Genomic DNA, 20600 nt, shown 5'->3' with positions numbered 1-20600 from the left:
AGGCCTTTATTATTCCTGTATTAGTGTAGAAAAATACTCCTTAAATTGGGCATGTCCAATGCAGACATATGATGGGATTAGTCTGGATTAGGGCATGTCCAATGCAGACATATGATGGGATTAGTCTGGATTAGCCTCGTGGTCCAATGAACTTGTACATGTGGCTTGTCATTTACTTGTCATACTGCAACTGTATTGGCAAATCCGAACACACTGTTTCCATTTGAAATGATACTGTTAGAAACATGAAAAGCACACGCATTTGAGATAACTTGGGCGTGGGAATCATTACTGGCAAGAGCAGTGTGTGGGTTTGTCTTTTTCATTAGACAATTAATGAGGCTAACCATGTTGAAGGATACCAGATTAGACTACTACAGCTCCTGCCGTCATTAAATGGATTAGTGCAATTTACATTTACGTCATTTAGTGTAGTTCCGCAATAGCAGCACGCCACAGCTCTCTGTTGACCTCTAGTGGATCTCGTCTCACAGTGAACTGTGTTAAAATAACATTTTATATTTTTAAATTTTAGTCATTTAGCAGACGCTCTTATCCTGAGCGACTTACAGTTAAGTGAGTTCATACATTATTTTTTATTTTTCATACTGGCCCCCCGTGGGAATCGAACCCACAACCCTGGCGTTGCAAACACCATGCTCTACCAACTGAGCTACATCCCTGCCGGCCATTCCCTCCCCTACCCTGGACGACGCTGGGCCAATTGTGCGCCGCCCCATTGTCTCCCGGTTGCGGCCAGCTACAGCAGAGCCTGCAATGAAGGTAGGCTTTAAGGATGACATGCACAGGAGAGAGACATTATTAGCAAATATCACTATCATGAGGGTGTGCAGAACGGAATATTTTAAGGTTAATTTGATTTAAATTCAAAAACACATGTTGCTTGAAATAAAGTAGCAATTTGTTTGCTTCATGTTAATGTCTCATCCTGGTGTAATTAATATGCAGTTCAACATCCTCGCCACAAGGTGTCAGCGCTGGCATTTGTATTATAGTCCAGCTTTACTAGCTACATGTAGTTGCTAGCTAGGTCTCGTAATGGGAGGTCGATAATACATGCCGAGCACAAAGCTAGCGGTTCATTACAACTACATTTACATTTTTAGTCATTTTAGCAGACGCTCTTATCCAGAGCGACTTACAGGGGCAATTAGGGTTAAGTGCCTTGCTCAAGGCCACATTTTCCACCTAGTCGGCTCGGGGATTAGAACCAGCGACCTTTCGGTTACTGGCACAACGCTCTTAACCACTAAGCTACCTGCCACCCCATTACAACTACAGTATGTATCTTAACTGAAACTAAGTGGGCAATGCACCTGGGTAAAATATAGTTGCGTTTTGGAGGACAAAGACAGAGCTAGGAGAGACAGATTGGTGAGTGGGGAGAGAGAGGGGTTGATAGTGGGGTAATTACTGCCGCTAGCTAACTTTTGATGTAAACAATGTGGCCGTCAAACATTGGACTCGTATACTAGCTACATTTAGTTTGGTTATATTGTTGGCTGTCGTGAGGGAAATGAATATATCTAACTCGCTAACACGGTAAGCTGATCTTTCTCGAACTTCACATCACGCTAGCTTTGTGGTTATTTACTGTGCTAGCCAAATGTAGCTAACACCACCCGAGCAAACGGATAATAAATGGGAAACTAACGTTATTTGATCATTTTGTTTAGTGGAACTGGTAGCAACAAATCAATGTGTGTATATAACTAGTTTTGTTCCGTTTTTTTGGTTGGCTCAAGAAATACTAATTTGTCATTTTGCACTAGCTAGCCAACTAACTAGCTAGCTAGCTAGCTAGTAATTATGGCGCGATGCATTGGCGGATGTTTACTGGGGAACCTTTTGGTTTGCGCGTGCATACAGAACGTGATATTGTTTTGACAGTTGAAAAGCTCTATAGTATCTCTCTATATGGGGGGTGTCCTCACCTGGTGCTCCCCCCAGGTACACAGCCCCCTTGGCCCCTGAGGATCGGCCCTGCTTGGGGCCCACACTGTGTTCACTGGCTGCATCCACATGGAGCTGGAGCACGTTGCTCTTCTTCACAACTACAGGGAGAACAGCGGAACACAACACTCACACAGTCAATCAACCAATCAATCAATTAAGCAATCATTCAATACATTATTAAACAAATATACAATTATTAGAAAACTTCCAAGCATTAATATCATATTGTTGCAAATCTCAAATGACAGGACGTTACAGTGCTAAAGAAGGTGAAACAATTCATTCTTTAAAACATCAAAGTGTGTGTGTGTGTGTGTGTGTGTGTGTGTGTGTGTGTGTGTGTGTGTGTGTGTGTGTGTGTGTGTGTGTGTGTGTGTGTGTGTGTGTGTGTGTGTACACCACTCACTTGTGATACTGTGCCAATGCCCGTCACACAAGGATTCCTCTGGTGTGAAGGAAGTGGAGAACTCTCCATTGCCACTGTTTACTATGACAGCTACCGCTCCCTGGTTGAGGTGGAGGCTGAGCTGTTGCCCAGCCCCGGTGCCAGCATAGAGCAGGAGACCAGAGTCTGACACCGGCCTGACCTCCAGCTGGACCTCCAGGTCCCGTCCCAACATCAGGGACTCATCTAGACAGAGAGAGATTATTCAGTGTGCCTCGGACTGTTAAAACAACACGGTGTCTTTTAGTTGTGCTGTCTCATAATCCTGGGTTTTTCATAGATTATTTTCTGGACCCCAAAATCAACATCCCAAATGTTACAGATTTTTGTAAAAAATTCCAATCCAACATTTTCAAGAGTAGCCAATTGAATCCAAATGGTTTCAGAGAGGGGGCAACAGAGTTAGACAGGCGGGAGAGAGGAGGTAGTTTATACCTATAGCCATGTGACCTCCCTGGGAGGAGAAGTATGCCCCGGGCTGCAGAGTGGTCTGGAAGCAGGGTACAACCCCCAGGCTGGTGGAGGGACTGGCTGGGCTCTCCTCATTCAGCCTCAGGTCCCTCACACAGCCCACAAACCCTCCTGGACCTGGCACCTACATGGAGGGAAACAGACCATTGGCAAGGCACTACATACCAGAGTGGTGAGGAGAGGAGAGGAGAGGAGAGGAGAGGAGAGGAGAGGAGAGGAGAGGAGAGGAGAGGAGAGGAGAGGGGAGTGGAGTGGAGTGGAGTGGAGTGGAGTGGAGTGGAGTGGAGTGGAGAGGAGAGGAGAGGAGAGGAGAGTGGGGGAGAGCGGAGGAAAGGAGAGTGGGGGAGAGCGGAGGAAAGGAGAGTGGGGGAGAGCGGAGGAAAGGAGAGGGGGAGTGGAGGAAAGGAGAGTGGGGAGAGAGTGGAGGAAAGGAGAGTGGAGGAAAGGAGAGTGGGGGGAGAGTGGAGGAAAGGAGAGTGGAGGAAAGGAGAGTGGGGGAGAGCAGAGGAAAGGAGAGTGGGGGAGAGCGGAGGAAAGGAGAGTGGGGAGAGCGGAGGAAAGGAGAGTGGGGGAGAGCGGAGGAAAGGAGAGTGGGAGAGCGGAGGAAAGGAGAGTGGGGGGAGAGCGGAGGAAAGGAGAGTGGGGGAGAGCGGAGGAAAGGAGAGTGGGGGAGAGCGGAGGAAAGGAGAGTGGAGGAGAGCGGAGGAAAGGAGAGTGGAGGAGAGCGGAGGAAAGGAAAGTGGAGGAAAGGAGAGTGGAGGAAAGGAGAGTGGAGGAAAGGAGAGTGGAGTGGAGAGTGGAGGAAAGGAGAGTGGAGGGGAGCAGAGGAAAGGAGAGTGGGGGGAGAGTGGAGGAAAGGAGAGTGGAGGAAAGGAGAGTGGAGGAGAGGAGAGCGGAGGAAAGGAGAGTGGAGGGGAGCGGAGGAAAGGAGAGTGGAGGGGAGAGTGGGGTAGAGTGGAGGAAAGAAGAGTGGAGGAAAGGAGAGTGGAGGAGAGGAGAGTGGAGGAAAGGAGAGTGGGGGAGAGTGGAGGAAAGGAGAGTGGGGGAGAGCGGAGGAAAGGAGAGTGGAGGAGAGCGGAGGAAAGGAGAGTGGAGGAGAGCGGAGGAAAGGAGAGTGGAGGAAAGGAGAGTGGAGGAGAGGAGAGCGGAGGAAAGGAGAGTGGAGGGGAGCGGAGGAAAGGAGAGTGGAGGGGAGAGTGGGGTAGAGTGGAGGAAAGGAGAGTGGAGGAGAAGAGAGTGGAGGAAAGGAGAGTGGGGGAGAGCGGAGGAAAGGAGAGTGGAGGAGAGCAGTGGAAAGGAGAGTGGGGGAGAGCGGAGGAAAGGAGAGTGGGGGGAGAGCGGAGGAAAGGAGAGTGGGGGAGAGCGGAGGAAAGAAGAGTGGGGGGAGAGCGGAGGAAAGGAGAGTGGGGGGGAGAGCGGAGGAAAGGAGAGTGGGGGAGAGCAGAGGAAAGGAGAGTGGGGGAGAGTGGAGGAAAGGAGAGTGGGGGAGAGCGGAGGAAAGGAGAGGGGAGTGGAGGAAAGGAGAGTGGGGAGAGAGTGGAGGAAAGGAGAGTGGAGGAAAGGAGAGTGGGGGGAGAGTGGAGGAAAGGAGAGTGGAGGAAAGGAGAGTGGGGGAGAGCAGAGGAAAGGAGAGTGGGGGAGAGCGGAGGAAAGGAGAGTGGGGAGAGCGGAGGAAAGGAGAGTGGGGGAGAGCGGAGGAAAGGAGAGTGGGGAGAGCGGAGGAAAGGAGAGTGGGGGGAGAGCGGAGGAAAGGAGAGTGGGGGAGAGCGGAGGAAAGGAGAGTGGGGGAGAGCGGAGGAAAGGAGAGTGGAGGAGAGCGGAGGAAAGGAGAGTGGAGGAGAGCGGAGGAAAGGAAAGTGGAGGAAAGGAGAGTGGAGGAAAGGAGAGTGGAGGAAAGGAGAGTGGAGTGGAGAGTGGAGGAAAGGAGAGTGGAGGGGAGCAGAGGAAAGGAGAGTGGGGGGAGAGTGGAGGAAAGGAGAGTGGAGGAAAGGAGAGTGGAGGAGAGGAGAGCGGAGGAAAGGAGAGTGGAGGGGAGCGGAGGAAAGGAGAGTGGAGGGGAGAGTGGGGTAGAGTGGAGGAAAGAAGAGTGGAGGAAAGGAGAGTGGAGGAGAGGAGAGTGGAGGAAAGGAGAGTGGGGGAGAGTGGAGGAAAGGAGAGTGGGGGAGAGCGGAGGAAAGGAGAGTGGAGGAGAGCGGAGGAAAGGAGAGTGGAGGAGAGCGGAGGAAAGGAGAGTGGAGGAAAGGAGAGTGGAGGAGAGGAGAGCGGAGGAAAGGAGAGTGGAGGGGAGCGGAGGAAAGGAGAGTGGAGGGGAGAGTGGGGTAGAGTGGAGGAAAGGAGAGTGGAGGAGAAGAGAGTGGAGGAAAGGAGAGTGGGGGAGAGCGGAGGAAAGGAGAGTGGAGGAGAGCAGTGGAAAGGAGAGTGGGGGAGAGCGGAGGAAAGGAGAGTGGGGGGAGAGCGGAGGAAAGGAGAGTGGGGGAGAGCGGAGGAAAGAAGAGTGGGGGGAGAGCGGAGGAAAGGAGAGTGGGGGGGAGAGCGGAGGAAAGGAGAGTGGGGGAGAGCAGAGGAAAGGAGAGTGGGGGAGAGTGGAGGAAAGGAGAGTGGGGGGAGAGTGGAGGAAAGGAGAGTGGGGGAGAGTGGAGGAAAGAAGAGTGGAGGAAAGGAGAGTGGGGGAGAGTGGAGGAGAGAAGAGTGGAGGAGAGCAGTGGAAAGGAGAGTGGAGGAGAGCGGAGGAAAGGAGAGTGGAGGAGAGCGGAGGAAAGGAGAGTGGGGGGAGAGCGGAGGAAAGGAGAGTGGGGGAGAGCGGAGGAAAGGAGAGGAGAGGAGAGCGGAGGAAAGGAGAGTGGGGGAGAGCGGAGGAAAGGAGAGTGGGGGAGAGAGCGGGGTAGAGTGGAGGAAAGAAGAGTGGAGGAAAGGAGAGTGGAGGAGAGGAGAGAGGAGGAAAGGAGAGTGGAGGAGAGCGGAGGAAAGGAGAGTGGAGGAGAGCGGAGGAAAGGAGAGTGGGGGGAGAGCGGAGGAAAGGAGAGTGGGGGAGAGCGGAGGAAAGGAGAGTGGGGGAGAGCGGAGGAAAGGAGAGGAGAGGAGAGCGGAGGAAAGGAGAGTGGGGGAGAGCGGAGGAAAGGAGAGTGGGGGAGAGAGCGGGGTAGAGTGGAGGAAAGAAGAGTGGAGGAAAGGAGAGTGGAGGAGAGGAGAGCGGAGGAAAGGAGAGTGGAGGAGAGCGGAGGAAAGGAGAGTGGGGGAGAGCGGAGGAAAGGAGAGTGGGGGAGAGCGGAGGAAAGGAGAGTGGAGGGGAGAGTGGAGGAAGGAGAGTGGGGGAGAGCGGAGGAAAGGAGAGTTGGGGAGAGCGGAGGAAATGAGAGTGGGGGAGAGTGGAGGAAAGAAGAGTGGAGGAAAGGAGAGTGGAGGAGAGGAGAGTGGAGGAAAGGAGAGTGGGGGAGAGCGGAGGAAAGGAGAGTGGGGGAGAGCGGAGGAAAGGAGAGTGGGGGAGAGCGGAGGAAAGGAGAGTGGAGGGGAGAGTGGAGGAAGGAGAGTGGGGGAGAGTGGAGGAAAGGAGAATGGAGGAAAGGAGAGTGGAGGAGAGTGGAGGAAAGGAGAGTGGACGAGAGTGGAGGAAAGGAAAATGGAGGAAAGGAGAGTGGAGGAGAGAGTGGAGGAGAGTAGAGTGGAGGAGTGGAGGAAAGGAGAGTGGAGTGGAGGAGAGTGGAGGAAAGGAGAGTGGGGGAGAGGAAAGGAGAGTGGGGGAGAGTGGAGGAAAGGAGAATGGAGGAAAGGAGAGTGGAGGAGAGTGGAGGAAAGGAGAGTGGAGTGGAGAGGAGAGTAGAGTGGAGGAAAGGAGAGTGGAGGAGAGGAGAGGAAAGGAGAGTGGGGGAGAGGAAAGGAGAGTGGGGGAGAGAGCGGGGTAGAGTGGAGGAAAGAAGAGTGGAGGAAAGAAGAGTGGAGGGGAGCGGAGGAAAGGAGAGTGGAGGAGAGCGGAGGAAAGGAGAGTGGAGGAGAGCGGAGGAAAGGAAAGTGGAGGAAAGGAGAGTGGAGGAAAGGAGAGTGGAGGAAAGGAGAGTGGAGTGGAGAGTGGAGGAAAGGAGAGTGGAGGGGAGCAGAGGAAAGGAGAGTGGGGGGAGAGTGGAGGAAAGGAGAGTGGAGGAAAGGAGAGTGGAGGAGAGGAGAGCGGAGGAAAGGAGAGTGGAGGGGAGCGGAGGAAAGGAGAGTGGAGGGGAGAGTGGGGTAGAGTGGAGGAAAGAAGAGTGGAGGAAAGGAGAGTGGAGGAGAGGAGAGTGGAGGAAAGGAGAGTGGGGGAGAGTGGAGGAAAGGAGAGTGGGGGAGAGCGGAGGAAAGGAGAGTGGAGGAGAGCGGAGGAAAGGAGAGTGGAGGAGAGCGGAGGAAAGGAGAGTGGAGGAAAGGAGAGTGGAGGAGAGGAGAGCGGAGGAAAGGAGAGTGGAGGGGAGCGGAGGAAAGGAGAGTGGAGGGGAGAGTGGGGTAGAGTGGAGGAAAGGAGAGTGGAGGAGAAGAGAGTGGAGGAAAGGAGAGTGGGGGAGAGCGGAGGAAAGGAGAGTGGAGGAGAGCAGTGGAAAGGAGAGTGGGGGAGAGCGGAGGAAAGGAGAGTGGGGGGAGAGCGGAGGAAAGGAGAGGGGAGGGGAGAGCGGAGGAAAGGAGAGTGGGGGAGAGCGGAGGAAAGAAGAGTGGGGGGAGAGCGGAGGAAAGGAGAGTGGGGGGGAGAGCGGAGGAAAGGAGAGTGGGGGAGAGCAGAGGAAAGGAGAGTGGGGGAGAGTGGAGGAAAGGAGAGTGGGGGGAGAGTGGAGGAAAGGAGAGTGGAGGAGAGAAGAGTGGAGGAAAGAAGAGTGGAGGAAAGGAGAGTGGGGGAGAGTGGAGGAGAGAAGAGTGGAGGAGAGCAGTGGAAAGGAGAGTGGAGGAGAGCGGAGGAAAGGAGAGTGGAGGAGAGCGGAGGAAAGGAGAGTGGGGGGAGAGCGGAGGAAAGGAGAGTGGGGGAGAGCGGAGGAAAGGAGAGGAGAGGAGAGCGGAGGAAAGGAGAGTGGGGGAGAGCGGAGGAAAGGAGAGTGGGGGAGAGAGCGGGGTAGAGTGGAGGAAAGAAGAGTGGAGGAAAGGAGAGTGGAGGAGAGGAGAGCGGAGGAAAGGAGAGTGGAGGAGAGCGGAGGAAAGGAGAGTGGGGGAGAGCGGAGGAAAGGAGAGTGGGGGAGAGCGGAGGAAAGGAGAGTGGAGGGGAGAGTGGAGGAAGGAGAGTGGGGGAGAGCGGAGGAAAGGAGAGTGGGGGAGAGCGGAGGAAATGAGAGTGGGGGAGAGTGGAGGAAAGAAGAGTGGAGGAAAGGAGAGTGGAGGAGAGGAGAGTGGAGGAAAGGAGAGTGGGGGAGAGCGGAGGAAAGGAGAGTGGGGGAGAGCGGAGGAAAGGAGAGTGGGGGAGAGCGGAGGAAAGGAGAGTGGAGGGGAGAGTGGAGGAAGGAGAGTGGGGGAGAGTGGAGGAAAGGAGAATGGAGGAAAGGAGAGTGGAGGAGAGTGGAGGAAAGGAGAGTGGACGAGAGTGGAGGAAAGGAAAATGGAGGAAAGGAGAGTGGAGGAGAGAGTGGAGGAGAGTAGAGTGGAGGAGTGGAGGAAAGGAGAGTGGAGTGGAGGAGAGTGGAGGAAAGGAGAGTGGGGGAGAGGAAAGGAGAGTGGGGGAGAGTGGATGAAAGGAGAATGGAGGAAAGGAGAGTGGAGGAGAGTGGAGGAAAGGAGAGTGGAGTGGAGAGGAGAGTAGAGTGGAGGAAAGGAGAGTGGAGGAGAGGAGAGGAAAGGAGAGTGGGGGAGAGGAAAGGAGAGTGGGGGAGAGAGCGGGGTAGAGTGGAGGAAAGAAGAGTGGAGGAAAGAAGAGTGGAGGAAAGGAGAGTGGAGGAGAGGAGAGGAGAGCGGAGGAAAGGAGAGTGGAGGGGAGAGTGGGGGAGAGCGGAGGAAAGGAGAGTGGGGGAGAGCGGAGGAAAGGAGAGTGGGGGAGAGCGGAGGAAAGGAGAGTGGAGGGGAGAGTGGAGGAAGGAGAGTGGGGGGAGAGCGGAGGAAAGGAGAGTGGGGGAGAGCGGAGGAAAGGAGAGTGGGGGAGAGCGGAGGAAAGGAGAGTGGGGGAGAGTGGAGGAAAGGAGAGTGGAGGAAAGGAGAGTGGGGGAGAGGAGAGTGGAGGAAAGGAGAGTGGGGGAGAGCGGAGGAAAGGAGAGTGGGGGAGAGCGGAGGAAAGGAGAGTGGGGGAGAGCGGAGGAAAGGAGAGTGGGGGAGAGCGGAGGAAAGGAGAGTGGAGGGGAGAGTGGAGGAAGGAGAGTGGGGGAGAGTGGAGGAAAGAAGAGTGGAGGAGAGCAGTGGAAAGGAGAGTGGGGGAGAGTGGAGGAAAGGAGAATGGAGGAGAGTGGAGGAAAGGAGAATGGAGGAATGGAGAGTGGAGGGGAGTGGAGGAAAGGAGAGTGGAGGAGAGTGGAGGAAAGGAGAGTGGAGGAGAGTGGAGGAAAGGAAAATGGAGGAAAGGAGAGTGGAGGAGAGAGTGGAGGAGAGTAGAGTGGAGGAGAGTAGAGTGGAGGAAAGGAGAGTGGAGTGGAGGAGAGTGGAGGAAAGGAGAGTGGGGGAGAGGAAAGGAGAGTGGGGGAGAGTGGAGGAAAGGAGAATGGAGGAGAGGAGAGTGGAGGAAAGGAGAGTGGAGTGGAGGAGAGTGGAGGAAAGGAGAGTGGGGGAGAGGAAAGGAGAGTGGGGGAGAGTGGGGGAGAGTGGAGGAAAGGAGAATGGAGGAAAGGAGAGTGGAGGAGAGTGGAGGAAAGGAGAGTGGAGTTGAGTGGAGAGGAGAGGAAAGGAGAGTGGGGGAGAGGAAAGAAGAGTGGGGGAGAGCAGAGGAAAGGAGAGTGGGGGAGAGTGGAGGGGAGAGTGGAGGAAAGAAGAGTGGAGGAGAGCAGTGGAAAGGAGAGTGGAGGAGAGGAAAGCAGAGGAAAGGAGAGTGGGGGAGAGCGGAGGAAAGGAGAGTGGAGGAGAGCAGTGGAAAGGAGAGTGGAGGAGAGTGGAGGAAAGGAGAGTGGAGGAAAGGAGAGTGGAGGAAAGGAGAGTGGAGGAAAGGAGAGTGGAGTGGAGAGTGGAGGAAAGGAGAGTGGAGGGGAGCAGGGGAAAGGAGAGTGGGGGGAGAGTGGAGGAAAGGAGAGTGGAGGGGAGAGTGGAGGAAAGGAGAGTGGAGGAAAGGAGAGTGGAGGAAAGGAGAGTGGAGGAAAGGCTGTATTACTGAGAGAAGTGAGCTGGTGAGTGCTGAGGGAACTCCTCCGATGTAGAGAGGGGGGCTGAGGGGGTTCTTCTCTCCCCCTGAGACCCTCTTAGACTGGGCATCGATCCCATCAACAATCAAACTGGCCTTCTCTCTCTCCCTCTTCACAAACACCTGAACAAACACACACAGATACACAAGTCAGATACACATAGACCTCAATCTCAATGTTGATTTCAATCAGGAAAGAAGTGACAAAGCGACGATGAGAGTGACAGTATGTGATCCTTCCGTACTGCAGAGCAGAGCTTTATATCTAAATAAAGAATCCAAATACAAGGATCTGCTCCACTGTATGCATGTGACAACGATCATGTCTTTATCACATGGCCTACCGTGTGCCACTGTCCGTCGTTGTACTTCCTGTGGCTGCGGATGCTGTGTTTCCTCTTCCCTCCGTTGACGAGGAGCAACAGGTGCCCGTCTGAGACAGAGAGGGTCACCACAGAGCTGCTACTAGAACGTTCTAGTGATCCTGACACGTAGAACACCAGGCCGTCTGACGAGTTCACACGTAGACCCATGGAGATGTGAGGCCTGGGGGGAAAGAAGAGGACAGGTGAGTTACAGAAGAGCGAGACGGGGCAGTGACAGGTGGGAAAGGTGGGAGAGACGGGGCAGTGACAGGTGGGAAAGGTGGGAGAGACGGGGCAGTGACAGGTGTTACAGGTGGGAGAGACGGGGCAGTGACAGGTGTTACAGGTGGGAGAGACGGGGCAGTGACAGGTGTTACAGGTGGGAGAGACGGGGCAGTGACAGGTGTTACAGGTGGGAGAGACGGGGCAGTGACAGGTGGGAAAGGTGGGAGAGACGGGGCAGTGACAGGTGGGAAAGGTGGGAGAGACGGGGCAGTGACAGGTGGGAGAGACGGGGCAGTGACAGGTGGGAGAGACGGGGCAGTGACAGGTGGGAAAGGTGGGAGAGACGGGGCAGTGACAGGTGGGAGAGACGGGGCAGTGACAGGTGGGAGAGACGGGGCAGTGACAGGTGTTACAGGTGGGAGAGACGGGGCAGTGACAGGTGGGAAAGGTGGGAGAGACGGGGCAGTGACAGGTGTTACAGGTGGGAGAGACTGGGCAGTGACAGGTGTTACAGGTGGGAGAGACGGGGCAGTGACAGGTGGGAAAGGTGGGAGAGACGGGGCAGTGACAGGTGTTACAGGTGGGAGAGACGGGGCAGTGACAGGTGGGAGAGACGGGGCAGTGACAGGTGGGAGAGACGGGGCAGTGACAGGTGGGAGAGACGGGGCAGTGACAGGTGGGAAAGGTGGGAGAGACGGGGCAGTGACAGGTGGGAAAGGTGGGAGAGACGGGGCAGTGACAGGTGGGAAAGGTGGGAGAGACGGGGCAGTGACAGGTGTTACAGGTGGGAGAGACGGGGCAGTGACAGGTGGGAAAGGTGGGAGAGACGGGGCAGTGACAGGTGTTCCAGGTGGGAGAGACGGGGCAGTGACAGGTGGGAAAGTTGGGAGAGACGGGGCAGTGACAGGTGGGAAAGGTGGGAGAGACGGGGCAGTGACAGGTGGGAAAGGTGGGAGAGACGGGGCAGTGACAGGTGTTACAGGTGGGAGAGACGGGGCAGTGACAGGTGTTACAGGTGGGAGAGACGGGGCAGTGACAGGTGTTACAGGTGGGAGAGACGGGGCAGTGACAGGTGGGAAAGGTGGGAGAGACGGGGCAGTGACAGGTGGGAAAGGTGGGAGAGACGGGGCAGTGACAGGTGTTACAGGTGGGAGAGACGGAGCAGTGACAGGTGTTACAGGTGGGAGAGACGGGGCAATGACAGGTGGGAAAGGTGGGAGAGACGGGGCAGTGACAGGTGTTACAGGTGGGAGAGACGGGGCAGTGACAGGTGGGAAAGGTGGGAGAGACGGGGCAGTGACAGGTGTTACAGGTGGGAGAGACGGGGCAGTGACAGGTGTTACAGGTGGGAGAGAAGGGGCAGTGACAGGTGTTACAGGTGGGAGAGAAGGGGCAGTGACAGGTGGGAAAGGTGGGAGAGACGGGGCAGTGACAGGTGTTACAGGTGGGAGAGACGGGGCAGTGACAGGTGAGAAAGGTGGGAGAGACGGGGCAGTGACAGGTGTTACAGGTGGGAGAGACGGGGCAGTGACAGGTGTTACAGGTGGGAGAGACGGGGCAGTGACAGGTGGGAAAGGTGGGAGAGACGGGGCAGTGACAGGTGTTACAGGTGGGAGAGACGGGGCAGTGACAGGTGTTACAGGTGGGAGAGACGGGGCAGTGACAGGTGTTACAGGTGGGAGAGACGGGGCAGTGACAGGTGTTACAGGTGGGAGAGACGGGGCAGTGACAGGTGTTACAGGTGGGAGAGACGGGGCAGTGACAGGTGGGAAAGGTGGGAGAGACGGGGCAGTGACAGGTGTTACAGGTGGGAGAGACGGGGCAGTGACAGGTGGGAAAGGTGGGAGAGACGGGGCAGTGACAGGTGTTACAGGTGGGAGAGACGGGGCAGTGACAGGTGGGAAAGGTGGGAGAGACGGGGCAGTGACAGGTGTTACAGGTGGGAGAGACGGGGCAGTGACAGGTGGGAAAGGTGGGAGAGACGGGGCAGTGACAGGTGTTCCAGGTGGGAGAGACGGGGCAGTGACAGGTGGGAAAGGTGGGAGAGACGGGGCAGTGACAGGTGTTACAGGTGGGAGAGACGGGGCAGTGACAGGTGGGAAAGGTGGGAGAGACGGGGCAGTGACAGGTGTTACAGGTGGGAGAGACGGGGCAGTGACAGGTGGGAAAGGTGGGAGAGACGGGGCAGTGACAGGTGTTACAGGTGGGAGAGACGGGGCAGTGACAGGTGTTACAGGTGGGAGAGACAGGGCAGTGACAGGTGTTACAGGTGGGAGAGACAGGGCAGTGACAGGTGTTACAGGTGGGAGAGACGGGGCAGTGACAGGTGTTACAGGTGGGAGAGACGGGGCAGTGACAGGTGTTACAGGTGGGAGAGACGGGGCAGTGACAGGTGGGAAAGGTGGGAGAGACGGGGCAGTGACAGGTGGGAAAGGTGGGAGAGACGGGGCAGTGACAGGTGTTACAGGTGGGAGAGACGGGGCAGTGACAGGTGGGAAAGGTGGGAGAGACGGGGCAGTAACAGGTGGGAAAGGTGGGAGAGACGGGGCAGTGACCGGTATTACAGGTGGGAGAGACGGGGCAGTGACAGGTGTTACAGGTGGGAGAGACGGGGCAGTGACAGGTGTTCCAGGTGGGAGAGACGGGGCAGTGACAGGTGGGAGAGACGGGGCAGTGACAGGTGTTACAGGTGGGAGAGACGGGGCAGTGACAGGTGGGAAAGGTGGGAGAGACGGGGCAGTGACCGGTATTACAGGTGGGAGAGACGGGGCAGTGACAGGTGGGAAAGGTGGGAGAGACGGGGCAGTGACAGGTGGGAAAGGTGGGAGAGACGGGGCAGTGACAGGTGGGAAAGGTGGGAGAGACGGGGCAGTGACAGGTGTTCCAGGTGGGAGAGACGGGGCAGTGACAGGTGGGAAAGGTGGGAGAGACGGGGCAGTGACAGGTGTTACAGGTGGGAGAGACGGGGCAGTGACAGGTGTTACAGGTGGGAGAGACGGGGCAGTGACAGGTGGGAAAGGTGGGAGAGACGGGGCAGTGACAGGTGTTACAGGTGGGAGAGACGGGGCAGTGACAGGTGTTACAGGTGGGAGAGACGGGGCAGTGACAGGTGTTACAGGTGGGAGAGACGGGGCAGTGACAGGTGTTACAGGTGGGAGAGACGGGGCAGTGACAGGTGTTACAGGTGGGAGAGACGGGGCAGTGACAGGTGGGAAAGGTGGGAGAGACGGGGCAGTGACAGGTGGGAGAGACGGGGCAGTGACAGGTGTTACAGGTGGGAGAGACGGGGCAGTGACAGGTGTTACAGGTGGGAGAGACGGGGCAGTGACAGGTGTTACAGGTGGGAGAGACGGGGCAGTGACAGGTGGGAAAGGTGGGAGTGACGGGGCAGTGACAGGTGTTACAGGTGGGAGAGACGGGGCAGTGACAGGTGTTACAGGTGGGAGAGACGGGGCAGTGACAGGTGGGAAAGGTTGGAGAGACGGGGCAGTGACAGGTGGGAAAGGTGGGAGAGACGGGGCAGTGACAGGTGTTACAGGTGGGAGAGACGGGGCAGTGACAGGTGGGAGAGGTGGGAGAGACGGGGCAGTGACAGGTGGGAGAGGTGGGAGAGACGGGGCAGTGACAGGTGGGAGAGGTGGGAGAGACGGGGCAGTGACAGGTGGGAGAGGTGGGAGAGACGGGGCAGTGACAGGTGTTACAGGTGGGAGAGACGGGGCAGTGACAGGTGTTACAGGTGGGAGAGACGGGGCAGTGACAGGTGTTACAGGTGGGAGAGACGGGGCAGTGACAGGTGTTACAGGTGGGAGAGACGGGGCAGTGACAGGTGTTACAGGTGGGAGAGACGGGGCAGTGACAGGTGTTACAGGTGGGAGAGACGGGGCAGTGACAGGTGGGAGAGGTGGGAGAGACGGGGCAGTGACAGGTGTTACAGGTGGGAGAGACGGGGCAGTGACAGGTGTTACAGGTGGGAGAGACGGGGCAGTGACAGGTGTTCCAGGTGGGAGAGACGGGGCAGTGACAGGTGGGAAAGGTGGGAGAGACGGGGCAGTGACAGGTGTTACAGGTGGGAGAGACGGGGCAGTGACAGGTGTTACAGGTGGGAGAGACGGGGCAGTGACAGGTGTTCCAGGTGGGAGAGACGGGGCAGTGACAGGTGGGAAAGGTGGGAGAGACGGGGCAGTGACAGGTGTTACAGGTGGGAGAGACGGGGCAGTGACAGGTGTTACAGGTGGGAGAGACTGGGCAGTGACAGGTGTTACAGGTGGGAGAGACGGGGCAGTGACAGGTGGGAAAGGTTGGAGAGACGGGGCAGTGACAGGAGTTACAGGTGGGAGAGACGGGGCAGTGACAGGTGGGAAAGGTGGGAGAGACGGGGCAGTGACAGGTGGGAAAGGTGGGAGAGACGGGGCAGTGACAGGTGTGACAGGTGTTACAGGTGGGAGAGACGGGGCAGTGACAGGTGTGACAGGTGTTACAGGTGGGAGAGACGGGGCAGTGACAGGTGGGAAAGGTGGGAGAGACGGGGCAGTGACAGGTGGGAAAGGTGGGAGAGACGGGGCAGTGACAGGTGGGAAAGGTGGGAGAGACGGGGCAGTGACAGGTGTTACAGGTGGGAGAGACGGGGCAGTGACAGGTGGGAAAGGTGGGAGAGACGGGGCAGTGACAGGTGGGAAAGGTGGGAGAGACGGGGCAGTGACAGGTGTGACAGGTGTTACAGGTGGGAGAGACGGGGCAGTGACAGGTGTTACAGGTGGGAGAGACGGGGCAGTGACAGGTGTTACAGGTGGGAGAGACGGGGCAGTGACAGGTGTTCCAGGTGGGAGAGACGGGGCAGTGACAGGTGGGAAAGGTGGGAGAGACGGGGCAGTGACAGGTGTTACAGGTGGGAGAGACGGGGCAGTGACAGGTGTTACAGGTGGGAGAGACTGGGCAGTGACAGGTGTTACAGGTGGGAGAGACGGGGCAGTGACAGGTGGGAAAGGTGGGAGAGACGGGGCAGTGACAGGTGGGAAAGGTGGGAGAGACGGGGCAGTGGCAGGTGTAACAGGTGGGAGAGACGGGGCAGTGACAGGTGTTACAGGTGGGAGAGACGGGGCAGTGACAGGTGTTACAGGTGGGAGAGACGGGGCAGTGACAGGTGGGAAAGGTTGGAGAGACGGGGCAGTGACAGGTGTTACAGGTGGGAGAGACGGGGCAGTGACAGGTGGGAGAGGTGGGAGAGACGGGGCAGTGACAGGTGGGAGAGGTGGGAGAGACGGGGCAGTGACAGGTGGGAGAGGTGGGAGAGACGGGGCAGTGACAGGTGTTACAGGTGGGAGAGACGGGGCAGTGACAGATGTTACAGGTGGGAGAGACGGGGCAGTGACAGGTGTTACAGGTGGGAGAGACGGGGCAGTGACAGGTGTTACAGGTGGGAGAGACGGGGCAGTGACAGGTGGGAGAGGTGGGAGAGACGGGGCAGTGACAGGTGTTACAGGTGGGAGAGACGGGGCAGTGACAGGTGTTACAGGTGGGAGAGACGGGGCAGTGACAGGTGTTCCAGGTGGGAGAGACGGGGCAGTGACAGGTGGGAAAGGTGGGAGAGACGGGGCAGTGACAGGTGTTACAGGTGGGAGAGACGGGGCAGTGACAGGTGTTACAGGTGGGAGAGACGGGGCAGTGACAGGTGTTCCAGGTGGGAGAGACGGGGCAGTGACAGGTGGGAAAGGTGGGAGAGACGGGGCAATGACAGGTGTTACAGGTGGGAGAGACGGGGCAGTGACAGGTGTTACAGGTTGGAGAGACGGGGCAGTGACAGGTGTTACAGGTGGGAGAGACGGGGCAGTGACAGGTGTTCCAGGTGGGAGAGACGGGGCAGTGACAGGTGGGAAAGGTGGGAGAGACGGGGCAGTGACAGGTGTTACAGGTGGGAGAGACGGGGCAGTGACAGGTGGGAAAGGTGGGAGAGACGGGGCAGTGACAGGTGTTACAGGTGGGAGAGACGGGGCAGTGACAGGTGTTACAGGTGGGAGAGACGGGGCAGTGACAGGTGTTACAGGTGGGAGAGACGGGGCAGTGACAGGTGTTACAGGTGGGAGAGACGGGGCAGTGACAGGTGGGAGAGGTGGGAGAGACGGGGCAGTGACAGGTGTTACAGGTGGGAGAGACGGGGCAGTGACAGGTGTTACAGGTGGGAGAGACGGGGCAGTGACAGGTGGGAAAGGTGGGAGAGACGGGGCAGTGACAGGTGGGAAAGGTGGGAGAGACGGGGCAGTGACAGGTGTTACAGGTGGGAGAGACGGGGCAGTGACAGGTGTTACAGGTGGGAGAGACGGGGCAGTGACAGGTGTTAAAGGTGGGAGAGACGGGGCAGTGACAGGTGTTACAGGTGGGAGAGACGGGGCAGTGACAGGTGTTACAGGTGGGAGAGACGGGGCAGTGACAGGTGGGAAAGGTGGGAGAGACGGGGCAGTGACAGGTGTTACAGGTGGGAGAGACGGGGCAGTGACAGGTGTTACAGGTGGGAGAGACGGGGCAGTGACAGGTGGGAAAGGTTGGAGAGACGGGGCAGTGACAGGTTTTCCAGGTGGGAGAGACGGGGCAGTGACAGGTGTTACAGGTGGGAGAGACGGGGCAGTGACAGGTGGGAAAGGTGGGAGAGACGGGGCAGTGACAGGTGGGAAAGGTGGGAGAGACGGGGCAGTGACAGGTGTTACAGGTGGGAGAGACGGGGCAGTGACAGGTGTTACAGGTGGGAGAGACGGGGCAGTGACAGGTGTTACAGGTGGGAGAGACGGGGCAGTGACAGGTGTTACAGGTGGGAGAGACGGGGCAGTGACAGGTGTTACAGGTGGGAGAGACGGGGCAGTGACAGGTGTTACAGGTGGGAGAGACGGGGCAGTGACAGGTGTTACAGGTGGGAGAGACGGGGCAGTGACAGGTGTTACAGGTGGGAGAGACGGGGCAGTGACAGGTGGGAAAGGTGTTGTTTACCGGCCATTTTGCTCAGTTGCTGATCACAGATTGAGCAGGCTAACTGATCTACAAATAATACTGAGTTATTTAGGATGCAGGATGATTTGTAGATCAGTCAATCTGCTGTCAACAACTGCACTGTAGCCGATCTCAAACACCACTCTAGCTGAATTCCAAACAGACTCCTAGCCGTTCACCCTAGACAGTCCTAGATCCCAGAGGATTGGATATGGTAAAACTGGTACTAGTACTCACGTCCTGCTGAAGGCCTCGGGAAGCGTGTCGTAGCGCTGGTGGCTGTGGGAGGAGCCACTGAAGTGCAGAGCTCCAACCTCCTGATTGGCCAGCTCCCCCTGGCAGGACTCCCTGGCACTGCGGCTCTGCCCGCCTGACCAACTACCACCAGCAGGCTTCCTTTGTTTACCCTGTAGAGGTAGGAAGGGAGGGGGGAGGCGGGGAGGGAGGGGGGAGGGGGGAGGGGGGAGGTGTGGAGGGGGGGAGGGAGGGAGGGAGGGAGGGAGGGAGGGAGGGGGGGAGGGAGGGGGGAGGTGGGGAGGGGGGGAGGGGGGAGGTGGGGAGGTAGGGAGGGAGGGAGGGAGGGAGGGAGGGAGGAAGGAAGGAAGGAAGGAAGGAAGGAAGGAAGGAAGGAAGGAAGGAAGGAAGGAAGGAAGGAAGGAAGGAAGGAAGGAAGGAAGGAAGGAAGGAAGGAAAGAGAATTTCACAGTGAGTTGTTGTAAAGGACCAGGGGAAAGGGTAGATAGAGAGGGTTGTTCATCCACTGATACACTACATTAATCAAATTAGTGGATTCGGCTATTTGAGCCACACCCGTTGCTGACAGGTGTATACAATCGAGCACACAGCCATGCAATCTCCATAGACAAACATTGGCAGTAGAATGGCCTTACTGAAGAGCTCAGTGACTTTCAACGTGGCACTGTCATAGGATGCCACCTTTCCAACAAGTCAGTTCGTAAAATTTCTGCCATGCTAGAGCTGCCCCGGTCAACTCTAAGTGGTGTTATTGTGAAGTGTAAACATCTTGGAGCAACAACAGCTCAGCCGCTAAGTGGTAGGCCACACAAGCTCACAGAACGGGGCCACTGAGTGCTGAAGCATGTAGCGAGTAAAAATCGTATGTTATCGGTTGCAACACTGCCTCTGGACGCAACATCAGCACAATAACTGTTCGTCAGGAGCTTCATGAAATGGGTTTCCATGGCCGAGCAGCCGCACACAAGCCTAAGATCACCACGCACAATGCCAAGCGTCGGCTGGAGTGGTGTAAAGCTCGCTGACATTGGACTCTGGAGCAGTGGAAACGCGTTCTCTGGAGTGATGAATCACGCTTCACCATCTGGCAGTCCAAGTGACAAATCTGGGTTTGGCGGATGCCAGGAGAACGCTACTTACCCCAATGCATAGTGACAACTGTAAAGTTTGGTGGAGGAGGAATAATGGTCTGGGGCTGTTTTTCATGGTTCGGGCTAGGCCCCTTAGTTCCATTGAAGGGAAATCTTAACGCTACAGCATACAATGACATTCTAGACGATTCTGTGCTTCCAAATTTGTTGCAACAGTTTTGGGAAGGCCCTTTCCTGTTTCAGCAAGACAATGCTCCCATGCACAAAGGGAGGTCCATACAGAAATGGTTTGTCGAGATCGGTGTGGAAGAACTTGACTGGCCTGCACAGAGCCCTGACCTCAACCCCATCGAACACCTTTGGGATGAATTGGAACGGCGACTGCGAGCCAGGCCTAATCACCCAACATCAGTGCCCAACCTCACTAATGCTCTTTTGGCTGAATGGAAGCAAGTCCCCGCAGCAATGTTCCAACATCTAGTGGAAAGCCTTCCCAGAAGAGCGGAGGCTGTTATAGCAGCAAAGGGGGGGAACCAACTCCATACTAATGCCCATGATTTTGGAATGAGATGTTCGACGAGCAGGTGTCTAGGAAAGTTAGACGCTGAAAATGTGATGGAGAACATAGGAGAGGAAGACAGAAACAGATATTCAGACCCCTTCCCTTTTTCCACATTCTGTTACGTTACAGCCTTATTCTAAAATTAATTTAAAAAAACTAAAATTCAATCTACACAAAATAACCCATAATGACAAAGCGAAAACAGGTTTTTAGAAATAAAAAAAATACCTTATTTACACAAGTATTCAGACCCTTTGCTATGATACTCGAAAATTTAGCTCAGGTGCATCCTGTTTCCATTGATCATCCTTGAGATGTTTCTACAACTTGATTGGCATCCACCTGTGGTAAATTCAATTGATTGGACATGAGCAAAAACCAAGCCATGAGGTCGAAAGAATTGTCCGTAGAGCTCCGAGACAGGATTGTGTCGAGGCACAGATCTGGGGAAGGGTACCAAAACATTTCTGCAGCATTGAAGGTCCCCAAGAACACAGTGGCCTCCATCATTCTTAAATGGAAGAAGTTTGGAACCACCAAGACTCTTCCTAGAGCTGGCCGCCCGGCCAAACTGAGCAATCGGGGGAGAAGGGCCTTGGTCAGGGAGGTGACCAAGAACCCGTTGGTCACTCTGACAGAGCTCCAGAATTCCTCTGTGGAGATGGGAGAACCTTCCAGAAGGACAACCATCTCTGCAGCACTCCACCAATCAGGCCTTTATGGTAGAGTGGCCAGACAGAAGCCACTCCTCAGTAAAAGGCACATGACAGCCCGCTTGGAGTTTGCAAAAAGGCACCTAAAGGACTCTCAGACCATGAGAAACAAGATTCTCTGATCTGATGAAACTAAGATTGAACTCTTTGGCCTGAATACCAAGCGTCACGTCTGGAGGAAACCTGGGACCATCCCTACGGTGAAGCATGGTGGTGGCAGCATCATGCTGTGGGGATGTTTTTCAGCGGCAGGGACTGGGAGACTA

General features: G+C 56.4%; 1 protein-coding gene across 1 annotated transcript in view; it reads right to left on the bottom strand.

The window, feature by feature from the left end:
* The window catches only part of lama5 (laminin, alpha 5), a gene marked incomplete at its 5' end in the record, with an annotated part of 129042 nt that overhangs the window by 6444 nt on the left and 101998 nt on the right, over positions 1-20600 (bottom strand). Inside the window, 6 exons of the mRNA XM_084186664.1 lie at positions 1956-2075; positions 2384-2608; positions 2858-3017; positions 10119-10271; positions 10493-10694; positions 17951-18120. Coding sequence (XP_084042790.1) covers positions 1956-2075; positions 2384-2608; positions 2858-3017; positions 10119-10271; positions 10493-10694; positions 17951-18120 — 1030 coding nt within the window. The remainder of the gene's footprint in view (positions 1-1955; positions 2076-2383; positions 2609-2857; positions 3018-10118; positions 10272-10492; positions 10695-17950; positions 18121-20600) is intronic.

Source organism: Coregonus lavaretus (assembly GCF_964263955.1).
Source record: "Coregonus lavaretus genome assembly, chromosome: 22".
Lineage (NCBI taxonomy): Eukaryota > Metazoa > Chordata > Actinopteri > Salmoniformes > Salmonidae > Coregonus > Coregonus lavaretus.
Note: the sequence above shows the minus strand (reverse complement) of the source record. Positions and strands in the feature narration are given on the sequence as shown.